At 37.8% G+C, this 13,701-nt stretch overlaps 2 protein-coding genes across 2 annotated transcripts in view; both read left to right on the top strand.

Annotated features, from left to right (window-relative positions):
• The window catches only part of LOC128230945 (nose resistant to fluoxetine protein 6-like), a 29,585-nt gene extending 27,971 nt beyond the window's left edge, over positions 1 to 1,614 (top strand). The window contains exons 25-27 of the mRNA XM_052943375.1: positions 13 to 202; positions 857 to 999; positions 1,230 to 1,614. Coding sequence (XP_052799335.1) covers positions 13 to 202; positions 857 to 999; positions 1,230 to 1,352 — 456 coding nt within the window. The 3' untranslated portion in view covers positions 1,353 to 1,614. The remainder of the gene's footprint in view (positions 1 to 12; positions 203 to 856; positions 1,000 to 1,229) is intronic.
• Positions 1,615 to 3,735: 2,121 nt separating this feature from the next.
• Positions 3,736 to 13,489, top strand: LOC128232953 (UPF0764 protein C16orf89 homolog). The gene is made up of 8 exons (XM_052946765.1): positions 3,736 to 4,302; positions 6,835 to 6,985; positions 8,677 to 8,832; positions 9,083 to 9,194; positions 10,756 to 10,909; positions 11,168 to 11,357; positions 11,746 to 11,795; positions 13,381 to 13,489. The coding sequence occupies exons 1-8, from the start codon at positions 4,131 to 4,133 to the stop codon at positions 13,473 to 13,475; spliced, it is 1,080 nt and encodes a 359-aa protein (XP_052802725.1). The 5' UTR covers positions 3,736 to 4,130; the 3' UTR covers positions 13,476 to 13,489.
• The last annotated feature ends 212 nt before the right edge of the window (positions 13,490 to 13,701 follow it).

Raw genomic sequence — 13,701 nt, 5'->3', positions numbered from 1 at the left:
TCATGTCGACAGGTGCGGGTGCTGCTGGGCTGGGCTTTGGCGGCGGTCTGCTGCATGTCGGTACTATACGGTAACTACGACTCAGTACGGGGTGTCCACATCCCCTCGCGATACGAGTCCGCCCTCTACACTGCCACCCACAGCACCGTCTGGGCGGTGGGTGTCTCCTGGGTTATATACGCCTGCTGCACCGGCTACGGAGGTAGGGAATAAGTCTTTGATATAATTGAATGGTTTCTCAGACAAAGATATAGGCACACTAAAGGGATTCGAAGCACATATAAGTTTGTCATTTAATCGAGCAAATGGTAATTCTGTTAAAATTGTATGAGAAATAACACCTTATGATTCTAGTATCATGTAAATGGTATTGTGTAATGACTCTAACTTATAATTATACCTGAAAACATATGTAGGTGATAAGTTGGTAGGTAAGTAGGTGTCGTTTTTCATTGGACGATAAATGACCTATTGTGCAACTTTTTAATGCCAACAACTTATAAATATCTTTCAAAAAGTACCAAAATAATTTGGTGTCACCACCATCAAAAGTTCACTTAATTGTCCAATTGATACCTAATTAGAAAGACCTTAATAGAAACGTTTCGGCATAAGCTGTAACTTGTCTTATATGAATAATTCATGGGTGCTGTACGTCATCAAATGGTTGTACATGTATAATACATGATCATCTTTTAAAACAACACTTGCTTCACTTCCTCAGCATTCGCTTTGCTGGCTTGGTGACTTCAAGACTTTTTCAGTTTTGAAACGTGAATTAGTTGGCAAGTGCGTTGTCTAACCTTAACGTATTGTACACTATATTGATAATTAAATTGTAATAATTATATTGCAGGTTTTGTGAACACGTTGCTGTCGTGGAAGGCGTTCGTCCCCCTCAGTCGGCTCACATACACCGCCTACCTGGTCCACCCCGCCCTGATGATGGTGTATTATGCAGGGAAACGAGAGGCCATATACCTCACCGACATGGAAGAGGTATACGATATACAGCCAGTTGGAAATAATTCTCATTTCATGTATACAGTCATTTTGTAACCATGGTCAAAACAGTCGAAAACAATCACCTATTAAAAACATTGCCATTTTTGAACACAATTATACCTTAAACAATAAAATGGAATCACGTACAATTTACCTATACATTTCGCGCAATACAACCACTTCACAGGTTTCCATTTTTAATTGTAATACATTCTCTTTTTCAGACGTTTTTCTTCCTTGGTAGTTTGCTTGGGTCGTTTGCTCTGGCCTTTGTTCTGTCTCTGGCCATCGAAGCTCCCTTTATGGGGCTGGAGAAAGCGCTGTTCAATCGAGAGAGGCGTCACTGACGCAACGGAGTCCATCAGACTCCCGCACTGTGATCTCCCTTAACGAGAGCAGAGATGGCTGTATTGCAAAGGGAAGTAACCGCTTCGAACAGAAGTGGACACTGACTATATGTCCCCTGTTCAAAAGCCATTATAGAGAAGGGATTTCCATAGATATGCTGAAAGAATAAAGCATTAACAATGTTGTGTTTATCTTTACAACTTGTGATTCATAGTTTTTTATGTTTATCTGATAGACTTTACCAATAAACAAGAAACCATAGGTTCGATTTTAATTAGCTTGTCATTTCGCCTTCACTTTCACGCCTTCATGAACAAAGAGCATGGTTCCTCTTCGCAGACGATGTTAACATTGCATCCAAACTGCAGATAAGGAGCAGCGAATAATGCAGATAAGCACCATCGAATAATGCAGATAAGCACCAGCGAATAATGTCGAGAAGCCCCATCGAATAATGCAGATAAGCACCAGCGAATAATGCAGATAAGCACCAGCGAATAATGCAGATTATCACCAGCGCATAATGCAGATAAGCACCAGCGCATACTTCAGATAAGCACTAGCGCACCAGCGCATAATACAGATAAGCACCAGCGAATAATACAAATAAGCACCAGCGCATAATGCAGATAAACGCCAGCACATAATGCAAATGAACACCAGCGCAAAATGCAGATAAGCACCAATGGACAATGCAGATAAGCACCAGCGCATAATGCAGATAAGCACAAGTGCAAGATGCAGATAAGCACCAGCGCATAATGCAGATAAACACCAGTGCATGATGCAGATAAGCAACAGCGCAAAATGCATTTACACGCTAGCGACTAATGCAGATAAGCACCAGCGCATAATGCAGATAAGCACCAGCGCATGATGCAGATAAGCACCAGCGCATAATGCAGATAAGCACCAGCGCATAATGCAGATAAACACCAGCGCATAATGCAGATAAGCACCAGTGCATAATGCAGATAAGCACCAGCGCATAATGCAGATAAGCACCAGCGCATAATGCAGATAAGCACCAGCGCATAATGCAGATAAGCACCAGCGCATGATGCAGATAAGCACCAGCGCATAATACAGATAAGCACAAATGAAAAATGCACATAAGCACCAGCGAAAATGCTAAAAACTTTCAACAGAATCATGTTATATTTCTTCCGGACATGAACCGTTTTGAGATCAAACGAACAAAGCCTTAACCATGCAGGGGTGCGATATTTCATTGTTTTATAAATGGCTGCCTATAATATATAAAGACTGCAAAGAGACACGCACGCGCGAATGCATACGCTTACGCACGCACATGCACGCACACACGCACGCACAAGCACGCATGTGCGCGCCCACACTAAACATTTATTCAACATTTTATATAAAAAAATTATTATAGTTTTCCTTATTTAATTCATGAAATAAGATTAAAGCGAGCCTTGCAGTATCAATGCGTTATCAATTCCAAATTGGTGTGAGTAATAAAGTTCTGCAGACTAATGTGTTTTGACACTGGAATAAATATAAGTTATTACTTACTCGCCTTAAGAAAGTTTTATTTCGTTAAACATCTGCGTTTTTTAATTTTCAATGTCAATTATTGTTCTGAAATGTTTTACGCAGGGACATAGGAAATTAATACTTCATATTTTTTCTAACATCCTGCTTATACGATAAACACATTTATGGGAATGATTGTAGTAAGGAATGAAAGAAATGAAAAGAGCCTTTTTATCAATAACTATTTATTACGATCAAATGCCAACCATCCTGCCGTGGGTTTGATAAATCACATTTCTTCTAAAGCCGTTTTTATCCAGTCGTGTTTATTATTTATGTGTGTATTATCGTTAAATTTGTGGCAGTAATTTATCATTCAGTTAGCCTTTTGCCGATTAACAAGCACATTCTATTCTGTACTTATTTGTCATATGGTATGTTACAATAATACAACATTATCTATGTGTCACCTATTTGACATAAATTATGTCAATATGGTAGCAGTACATGTATACATGTTGCTTATGATGCCTACCCCATGTCATAGGGTTTACTCGATGATTATGACACAAGTCAAACCCCAGCATTACAACATTTATACAATATTCCGGCCATTTCATTTAACATGTATACAACACGGGAAATGCCACCATGAACAGGAACTCTTTTCCGATTATAACGTCATGTTTTTATGACATTATTTATTTTATGATATACTAAGTTGGGGATTAAAGAAGGTCGGAACACGTTTTGGAAGTGGGGATATTTTTTATAATAATGCAAATGTCACACTTAATGCAATTTAAAAATCGAAACATTTCCTATTCGTCTACTGTAAACGAGAATGTCACATGAACAAAGAAGACTGAGAAAGGCTGAGCACTTTAACCACATTACTGGAAGCCGTAGATGTCCCCGCGTCCCTGTCGCCAGCCATTTGGATTACTGCATCCACCGCTAACACACTGATCAATTTGGAGCGCGATAAGAAATATGTTTATAAATTTGACAAGGTTTTACTTATGATTAAACATAATGAGGAGATATACATAGAACTAGGAACGCAAAAGATTAAGCAAATAATTCAGTGGTTTATAACAAAATAGATACCAGATTAGGAAATATATAATCTATCGGCAATTATAGAGTCAGTCCGAAATGGTGACACAGCTGCAATGTTCACAAAATTTGATAACAGCACTATTTGTCTGAGGTCGTACATGTATACTGTTAGGTAAAGGATTTCTACTGTAGTTTGCCATAGTCGATACACGCGGATGCTCGCGTTTCTCACGTTAACGTTACTCGGTGGCGTGTTGACGGTTCCGCCAACTGAAAACGTTCTGCTGACGAGAGTGGTGAACGCTGTAAAACATACGCTGGACTTTTTCGCGGAAGACTACAGCGCCATAAATGTGGATGGACTATTTGGACTAAGATTGGGCCAGGGTGAGTCGTTATCTTCTTCTGTAAATACACGTATCAAGGAAGGTTTGTTCAAAAATGATTAGAGTTGAAGGAATGTTCAAACTTCTCGATCTAGTGTATGGTATAAACTAACTGAATTCAATAGAGAAAAAAGTAAAAAATCAACGGAATCATGTAATAACAAAACTTAATATATTAGAAAGGAGTATGGATTTCCTTTGTTTCAATTATTTCAATGTTGGTTGCATTGTCGGTTTGTCAGTGTCTCAATAGTTGTCAATTCAAAAACATTGTCATGTGAAAGAAACTATTTCACTCCGCATTGTTTTAAAAGATCCTTTATCCGTTTTCACTTAGTAACAAACGTTGGTATTCCAAGTACCTAGCACTACTTTTTCAATGTTTTATAATAGGATGAACAATCGAGAATAAAAATATACCAAGCAATAACTAAGCAAAACAGGCATCTATATTTTATAGACATGCACCAGGTTCGCATAATAGTGCTGGTATCATGCTAAAGTGACACTCTTATTCAAAACAAATACATACATATGTATAAAAAACATAAATTTTGAATGATAAACCTTTAACTGCTTTCTTAAAATACATTTATGGAAAATATTAATTACTGATAGGAAGATTGAAACCGTGTATTTTATAGCTGAAAACGCAAAAATAATAAATGATTGGTGAATGCTAAAAGATTTACTATGTTCTTCTATGATGTCATAAATAAGAAATACCATGTTTTCTGCACCTTTCTTTTAAATTATACTCGGTATCCCTCATAAGTACCATTGTTTTCGACATTTATTCATCCTTTTAGGTCATTGTTTTAATTGTGTTAAATCTTGTTCGGGAGTAAGAGTGCATCTTTATCCTTACCGTTATTGCAATTCAATCAATGTCATGCATATACATGTACATATATTGCAAATATCAAGTCGATATCAGAGTTAAAAGTATATGTGATAAATTCCAATGTTGGTCTAGTGTAGTCTATATTTGAGTATTGAATATTTTTGCAAGACAGGCCCTGATCGCTTTCGAAATCTGACACTCTGGGACAAAATATAATACTCTTGGCCAGACACCGGATACCGGGAAGTAAATGAAGTTCCTTCACAACCAAATCATGTTAGACATTCAATCGACGGACGATGAACAGCCCAATTTAATGACAATTCATTCTTTGCAACATCCTGTTTCATTCTTCTGCAGATATATTATATTTATACACTAAACGCCTTTATAGCTTAACCATGCAGCTTTATACAGGAACAATACAATACCTTGGTATTTGGAATTTCCTGAGTGGGAAAAAAATAAACTGGCGTAGAAACAGGTTGGACACTGACACACTACTTTTAGAATGCGATCGACCATAATACAGCATCTAGTCTTAATACTCTTGGCCAGACACCGGATACCGGGAAGTAAATGAAGTTCCTTCACAACCAAATCATGTTAGACATTCAATCGACGGACGATGAACAGCCCAATTTAATGACAATTCATTCTTTACAACATCCTGTTTCATTCTTCTGCAGATATATTATATTTATACACTAAACGCCTTTATAGCTTAACCATGCAGCTTTATACAGGAACAATACAATACCTTGGTATTTGGAATTTCCTGAGTGGGAAAAAAATAAACTGGCGTAGAAACAGGTTGGACACTGACACACTACTTTTAGAATGCGATCGGCCATAATACAGCATCTAGTCTTGGAACATACTCAAAAGGATGAATTGCAACCAGTATTTTACTTTTATGATTGACTGTTCGAACGATTCAAAATAGTGCCGTTATTCATTTCTTTTCTTTACAACAGTACACATATGCGAACGCAAATTATGTCACGAATTATTATAATGTCATAGGGTCGTCAGCCGCTTTCTTCAAAGTTTACCCAAAGCTACGTGAAAAGGCGCTACGCCTCCACCCATCATATCCTATGCCATCATTCGAAATGAGTTGAAAATGTTAATGAAAGGCAGAACAGAAACTGGTGGCTCATTTTAAAGAAATTCTTAACCAGCTTATCTAAAAGACATTCCGCATCAATTAGCATTTATTCTGCCAATTATCCTAGTACATTATTAATAGTATTTCGCTCTCGTTGACAATAAATTGCCATGATATTTCCAGGGACTGTATCATAATGGCATGTTCATTTCCATGATTCCTGCGAAGGAATGACAGGGACCAATTTACAAATGAGTATATTTACATTCCAGTGGCATTACATGTTCAGAGACTCAGCCTCAGACTCAAGTACAATGTACTAACATAACAAAACGCTTATCCAGATATTACTGTGTGTGTACTGTATGTGAAATATGTTTACATACACTCCTCCCCTCGGCAGGTCACTTTGGCGTGATTATTAATGCATTTGCTTTAATGGGGATCTTGTCCAGTATAAAACATTTTTTTAAATGCATACCCTTTTCCTTTGCAGGTATGCTTCAAATGTTGTTCCAGATTTTGTGACGTATGCATATGAAAGACTCTAATGATTAGTCTACCTCTATCCCCGCTAGGTCAGTTAAAGAGTGCGGTGCGTGAGTGTGAGCGACGCGCGTGCGACAGCCGCCTCCTGGCGCGCCTCCGGGAGCTTGAGGCGCTCCTCAACACCGCTGCGGACGCGGCTCTCCCCTACCTCAAGGATGAGGATCCGCAATACTATAACAGGTAGACTATAGAACAAATCTTTCGTTTTAGCTGTATTTTAACGTTTATATTGTATACGCCTCTTAAAGGCGCAGTTTTTCTCGAAACAAATCATGTCTTTTTTAAGTAAACTAGAACTATTGTATATTGAATAGTGCATCGATATACATATACACAATGTATATGCCTTAAAAGAGTGTATACATGTGGTCTTATATGAATTGTTTACTACTTCAGCTGCAATTTACCTGTATGTACATAACGGTTGTCGTATGACATAAACATACGAAACACTCAGTTTTCTGCTTCACTGTTTTTCCTATTTGCGGACATAGCATTTCTCATAAGAATCATATTTCAAAATGTAGAAAATGGTGTCGTAAGACATTTTCATAATGGAACGGTTTATGGTAGACACTAGATCATTCCGTCGTCTGGTCACGTTCCTGTGACTGCAAAACTGCGTCTAACGGCCCTAAATTGCCACCATTTATCTCGCATTTGTTACTCCGCAATGTCTCCGAGGCGTCGCGAATGCCGAAATGAGGAATAATTTGGTAAGGTACATGTCATAACGAACTGCCCGTAAAAATCTGGTTGGAACAACCTTTAATGGTACATATTGCAGACAATGATCATTCATTGGTCGTTTTTTAAAAGCAATATCAAGAAAGTTCTATTATTCTAAGGCCTGTTTAAATAAGCTGTCTTAGTCGTAAACCTTACGGTGCTATGGAGTGCTCGAGATACCAGTCAAGTTACAGACGATTAACGTCTGCCTTCTACTACCCTACAACTACTTGAGTGGATTGGACGATGTATTCACTCATTCATTCATTCATATTGTTTTGATTATTTACTATTAATGTGTTATGTGTGTTGTAAAATGCTATTGTGAATGCTTCAATAATGATTTATTGATTAGTTGCGCCGATCAGGTTCATTATTGTTATGTGCGCGCTTCTAATTAGTTTGGAGCTGTAGTTAGTTGATGGTAGCAATAAAGCTCTCAGTATCCCCTTACATATTGTTGTTTCGTTTGTTTAATACGCTGTCTTAGTCGTAAACCTTACGCTGCTATGGAGTGCAAGAGATACCAGTCAAGTTTCAGATATAATCTATAGGTCAAACACCTAAAAAAATTGACTAATTTGCACGCAAGATAACGGTGATTTTAGTCATGCGCGACCCCAACACCATATATGGCACTTGTGTACTAAACATAAAACAAAGTCAGAAAAAAGTTACGTTGCTCATGGGAGAAAAAAAATAAACCACTGTGTATACGGTGAAATGACCATAGTCGGCGTACGAGTACAAACAACGCGTGCAAATGTAGACAAAACAATAGATTAAGTAGATCCAGCATGTTCAGCTTGTTTTGAAATCACAAACTATTTAGCTTTCAAACCTATAAAGATGTAGGTAGTCTATGGTCTGAGATGGTATAACCATGCTTTGATCTCTGGCATGTGTTAATTAAAAGAAATTATACATGTAACAATGATTAGGCACTTCCGAATTGGTGTAATTTGCCCTATACCAATAAATGTCTTTACGAAGCACTTTACGCCAAGGACGGGGTTACGCCCGGAGACGGGGTTACGCCTGGAGACGGGGTTACGCCTGGAGACGGGGAGATTTAAGCCTTACGATCTGGCACTTTTCCACGTGTATACAAAACGTCAATGGAAATGCGTATTGCTTTGCAGGTTCCACGCTACAATAGACCAGCCGTATGTACTTCCATACGAGCCCCGGACGTTCTCGAAGGTGGGCGACGGGCAAGAAAACAGCCTGTCTTACGACGAGGAGCGCGGGGACGCCTGCTATGCGCGGCTCATGGGCACCTACGAGGAGGGCGGCAGGTAGGCACGACTAGCTAGAAACATTGGTTTGTAACAGTAAGACACTTGGTGATGACACTATTTTTTAAGGATAATTATTAAAAGTTTGCAAATCACAAAGGGAAATATATTTGAAGTGAATGGTTATTGTGCTGAAGTACCTTTTCAAGCCCCATCGACAATCTACATACTCATCTCCATAACTTGAAAAATACTCTAATTTTCTAATATATAAATTAAGAAGCTCATATACCGCTCCTATCTGCTCCAGGACGCTGGCGAAGTGTAACACGACGTCTGACTGCTGGGACTATATGACACGGGAGGGGACGGGCGGCTACTTCCTCACCCACCAGCTGCTATTCTTCATCTTCATAGAACACGTGCGTGCCATTGCTATGGGTATAGAAACAGTGGCGTATAGAAAAGAAAAAAAATGTCAAAATGCCTTTTTGTTCTAGTAACCATATTTGCTGTATCAGAGAAGGGGTCAAGAAAAATAACAAACCAAATCATTTTTATTTGCCTCTGTGTCACGGTAACTTCCCGGATGTTAAATAAACGGAAAAGCCATACAATGATATTATGCACCAGCCAATTGTACCCCCCCCCCCCTCAGGTCCGGGGGTTACCGGGGATAGCGGAGGGAATGGGCCATGTTTTTACCTTCCAGGTGGCCCCGCAGTACCGAGTAAATGGGATGGTTTTGTTTTCGCGCCAAAATTAACGGGGAATGCATGGGCCTTACTTATGATGTCCCCAGGGTGTAGAGCGGGGATTTTACCTGGGATTGGCTGGACCGAAAACCCCGTAATTCCCTGGATCTGGGGTCCGTGTTTACTATTGACTGATACATTACAAGACAGTCATAATTTATCGGTGATCTTTGACAACCTGCCCTTGTAATTGAATCATGATTGATGTGAGACACGCGCATCCAAGGCGTAGTACAAGATAACAATGGTCAGCCATGTCAATACAGTGGTGATCAGTTTAACTTGATAACAAAATGACATTTACTTTGTTCCTGGAAAACATACAATACATATGGTCATGGTGATCTACGCCCTTATGGTTGAGTTCAAGAGTTTTAATATTGTGTAAAAACCAACTTTAATCACAGGTACTCGTCTATGTTTTTGAAAGGTTATCATATACATAATACAATGATAGCCTAACTTATTCATCAACGGAATTCTTTCAGTGACATCGCGGTCGTCCATCGCCCGATGAAACTGCATAAGAATAAAAAAGAACGCAATATTTTGTTATTTGATTTCAAACTTTGATTCTGTAAACTTATACGTTTTCTCCTCAAAATCCATAACGAAGGAATGGAAATGTAAAATCGAGTGTCATGAAAGAAATATATATCAAGGTGTAACTGTATCAACAAGAACAAAAAAAGCGCTGAAATGAAAATAAAATCTCGCAGTTTTTAAGCATTTTAAGTTAAAAATTATGCGATAGTGTAAAGTTGAATCTCGCGTTATTTTCATTGATAAAATTTAATAATACCAGTATGATAACAGAAGCGCGATAGTAAAATGGAACATCTTTGTATGGCTTTCAAGGAGAAAAATGACATATGTAATATTATCTATTATCATTTTCATCATTATTTCATTATTTTAATCTCGAAATGTCTTTCTGTGTATTTTCAATGAGCGAGGGATGGGATCGGTTTCCTTACAAAGCATTATCTCTTTATCTTTCCATTATTCTTTTTATGAATACCGTGATTTATGTTTCTGGCAATATAATTGATACATTTAAGCAATTTACAAAGAAAATATTCAGTGTGCCACAACCAACTGCTCCGATGGTCTACCACTTTTGTCGTAATAGTTAATATGTTATGACGCAGACAGAAGCGGGATAGATCTGAAAATGTAGTCATTGGAAACAATATGTTTAATGTTATTCACTAATTATGCCTTATAGATGGAATGTCGGGAAGCGGTGGAGGGTTCTGATCGTAGCGGACAGGTGCGCGCCGCTCAACAGACTATGTGCGCGCGTATCTTCCACGAGTCCCGCCAGCTCGCAGCGCCAGGTGACGTCAACTCTTTCCGCAAGGACCTCTTTCTCGAGCAAAGTCAGTCTCAGTATTGTACATCGTATTATCACAAAAAATGAATAGATGAACTGTGTTAATTATTATATTTAACTGTGACAAAGAGAAAATGCTCATTATGTTGTTGCCATTGATTGAATTCAGAAGTTATTTCCCATAATTTGTGTTTCCACTAAACATCGTCTTTGGAATCTTAAATAAAGCCATATCATATAATAACAATGATACGTATACATAAATTCGTTTTTGTATTGATCATTTAACTGCTTACTTTGTCAGCGGTGTTATGCGGGCCGCTGGGATTCGAGGACTTTTACCGGCCGGACTGGATTCAGATGGTGCTTGGCTGGCCGGACAAGCGACTCGGCTGTTTCCGGAGGCCTTCGTTCTCCTCCGCCCTTCAGGATCTCCTCAAGACAACAAAACGCGCTCGAGCGCAGATTTTCCCAGAAGAAGATGACTACGAAACGTAAATATGTTTTCGCCTTTTATCATAAACTGTTCAAACAATTGAACAATAAATCATAATAAATCTAGTCAACATGCAGTTTTAATAATTTAATTTGTTAGTATCAATGCACTTCTTGCATATCTACACATTATGCATAATATTTGTTTAATTTAATAACATTAGAATTTTGGATATAGGTTATTTTCCCACATCTGCATGAACCTTTATGATTAGATTATACAGAGGTAATTCTGGTTTCTAATACGACAATTCCTTCTCAAGGGATGGGTTGCTGTCACATATATTATTAAAATCTATTGACGTGAATTTGCCCAGAGTGTCGTCAAATTGGATGTGTTTTCTTTGAACAAAAAAGCCTATTAGCGAGAAACCTTTCATATTTCAGAGTGGCTGATGGTTCTATGAGGAAATTACTCAGAGAAAAGCAAATGAAAGGTTGGTCAATACCTTTAAAGCTGCACTCTCACAGATTGAACGTTTTGACATTTTTTTATTTTTTGTCTCGGAACGAGCCAATTTTTGCAAAAATCCATGGAAACCATTTATATAAGACTGCTGACAAAATATTAGATCGCAGATTTTTATATTTGAGTTCAAAAATTGATGTTTTATGCACTTTTCTTAAACCGTTAGTAACGGTTTAAGCCATAAAACATTACTTTTCGGAAATATGAAAATCTACGATCTGATTTTTTGTGAGCAATCTTATATCATTGGTTTGCAGATATTTACGCAAAAAATTGCCCTTTCCAAGACAAAAAATAAAAAAGTTGTAACAATGGTATATCTGTGAGAGTGCAGCTTTAAAGACGCAAGTCAGTGAACTCCATTGAGACTATGTAGTATTCCGTTTTCTTCAAAGTTACACTTAGAAAAAAAATATCAATTCAAAGATATATGAGCTCATGGCAGTAAAAACAACTACATTTGAATTTATTTATCATTATCCGAGATTCTGCTCTGAAAGTATTAGAGGGGCTGCAGAACATAGCGTGTACATGTACGCGTAGCTTCTTATACTTGTACTTAAAATGTCTTTTGCAAAATATTTCGTTTTACGTGAATGTTCATTGGAGCACACAAATGCGCCTTGACTTATGTTTGTATACACTTTATTACCGTTATATCGATTGTATAAATAATTAAAATCATACAATCGTTTGCTTGATGTGCGATGTTGATCACACATTCATATTTTTATGTGCCCGTGATGTCGGCTTTACGCTTTGAACTTACACATGCCAGGCTCATATATCACGACCATACTTAAAGGGATTCGCTCATGTTTTTTTAACCAAAATTATTTGTTCACGGTATTGCATCTGAAAACACTGATATTATAATCATTTTACTCTGTAATACCGAAAAATACAATTTAAGTATAAAAACCTTGTTTTAGTGGGGAGCGAACCCACGCCGGAACAGGGAAGAAAAATAGAAAACTGATATTACAAAAGCGCTCGCTCACTAGGACTCTTACATAAGCTTGGGGAAAATTAAGCTTTTAAGCCCTTTGTTGAAAAGAGTTACTAAGGCTATCAAAATCGTGGATTTAAAAGACAACATTTGAGCGTATATAAACATTTTTTGAAGAGTTGCCAGAATTTATTTCGTCATATGAAGTGCGTTTAACTAAATATGAGCGAGTCCATATAAGTGGTTTTCTCAATATCATGGTCAACTCATTTTTTCATATAACAGAATGACATTATTCAAACTTACTAATGTTTTACCAATTTTAAAAGCCCATTATCATGTGCATTATGTTGATGAACATAAACAGTTATCTATGAGAGAATGCCCTTTTAAAACTAGTAAAACGTACAACTTTTGAATAATTTCACGCGGTTTTGTTGTAAACTGTATTGAGATTGAGACAGACTTAGAATTGACTTTAGTTTTTTTTGTAATGACGAAACGCTCAAGCAGCATTTCGCAAACACAGTCTATTGTTACACACTTGTATCCTGGTATATGGTGTTCCAAATCGTATCTATAATACTGAATGTTTTCGTTGCAGAAGGTTGTTTGTCGCATACCTCCGGACTTGGTTTTGGTGTCCTGTGTTCTTACCTGAGGTTCATGGTCAGGGACTTGTATGCTACGGTGCAATAAAGATTGAAATCCAAGTAACCGTGCGCCTTGTATTTACTAAGGTCATGATACATGTGAACACACGGGGCACTAACGTTATAGTTGGGTGTGTAAGCTTTTAGAGATCGTAGCTGACATCGGTGACATGCATCTAAATACGTTAATAGGCCATATAACCGAAGCTTTATTCGCCAAGAACCGCATGGGGTCGTCTGGCAGAGATAATAATTATGAAGTAACATTTTTT

This window comes from Mya arenaria, chromosome 4 (genome assembly GCF_026914265.1).
Source record: "Mya arenaria isolate MELC-2E11 chromosome 4, ASM2691426v1".
Classification (NCBI taxonomy): domain Eukaryota; kingdom Metazoa; phylum Mollusca; class Bivalvia; order Myida; family Myidae; genus Mya; species Mya arenaria.
Note: the sequence above shows the minus strand (reverse complement) of the source record. Positions and strands in the feature narration are given on the sequence as shown.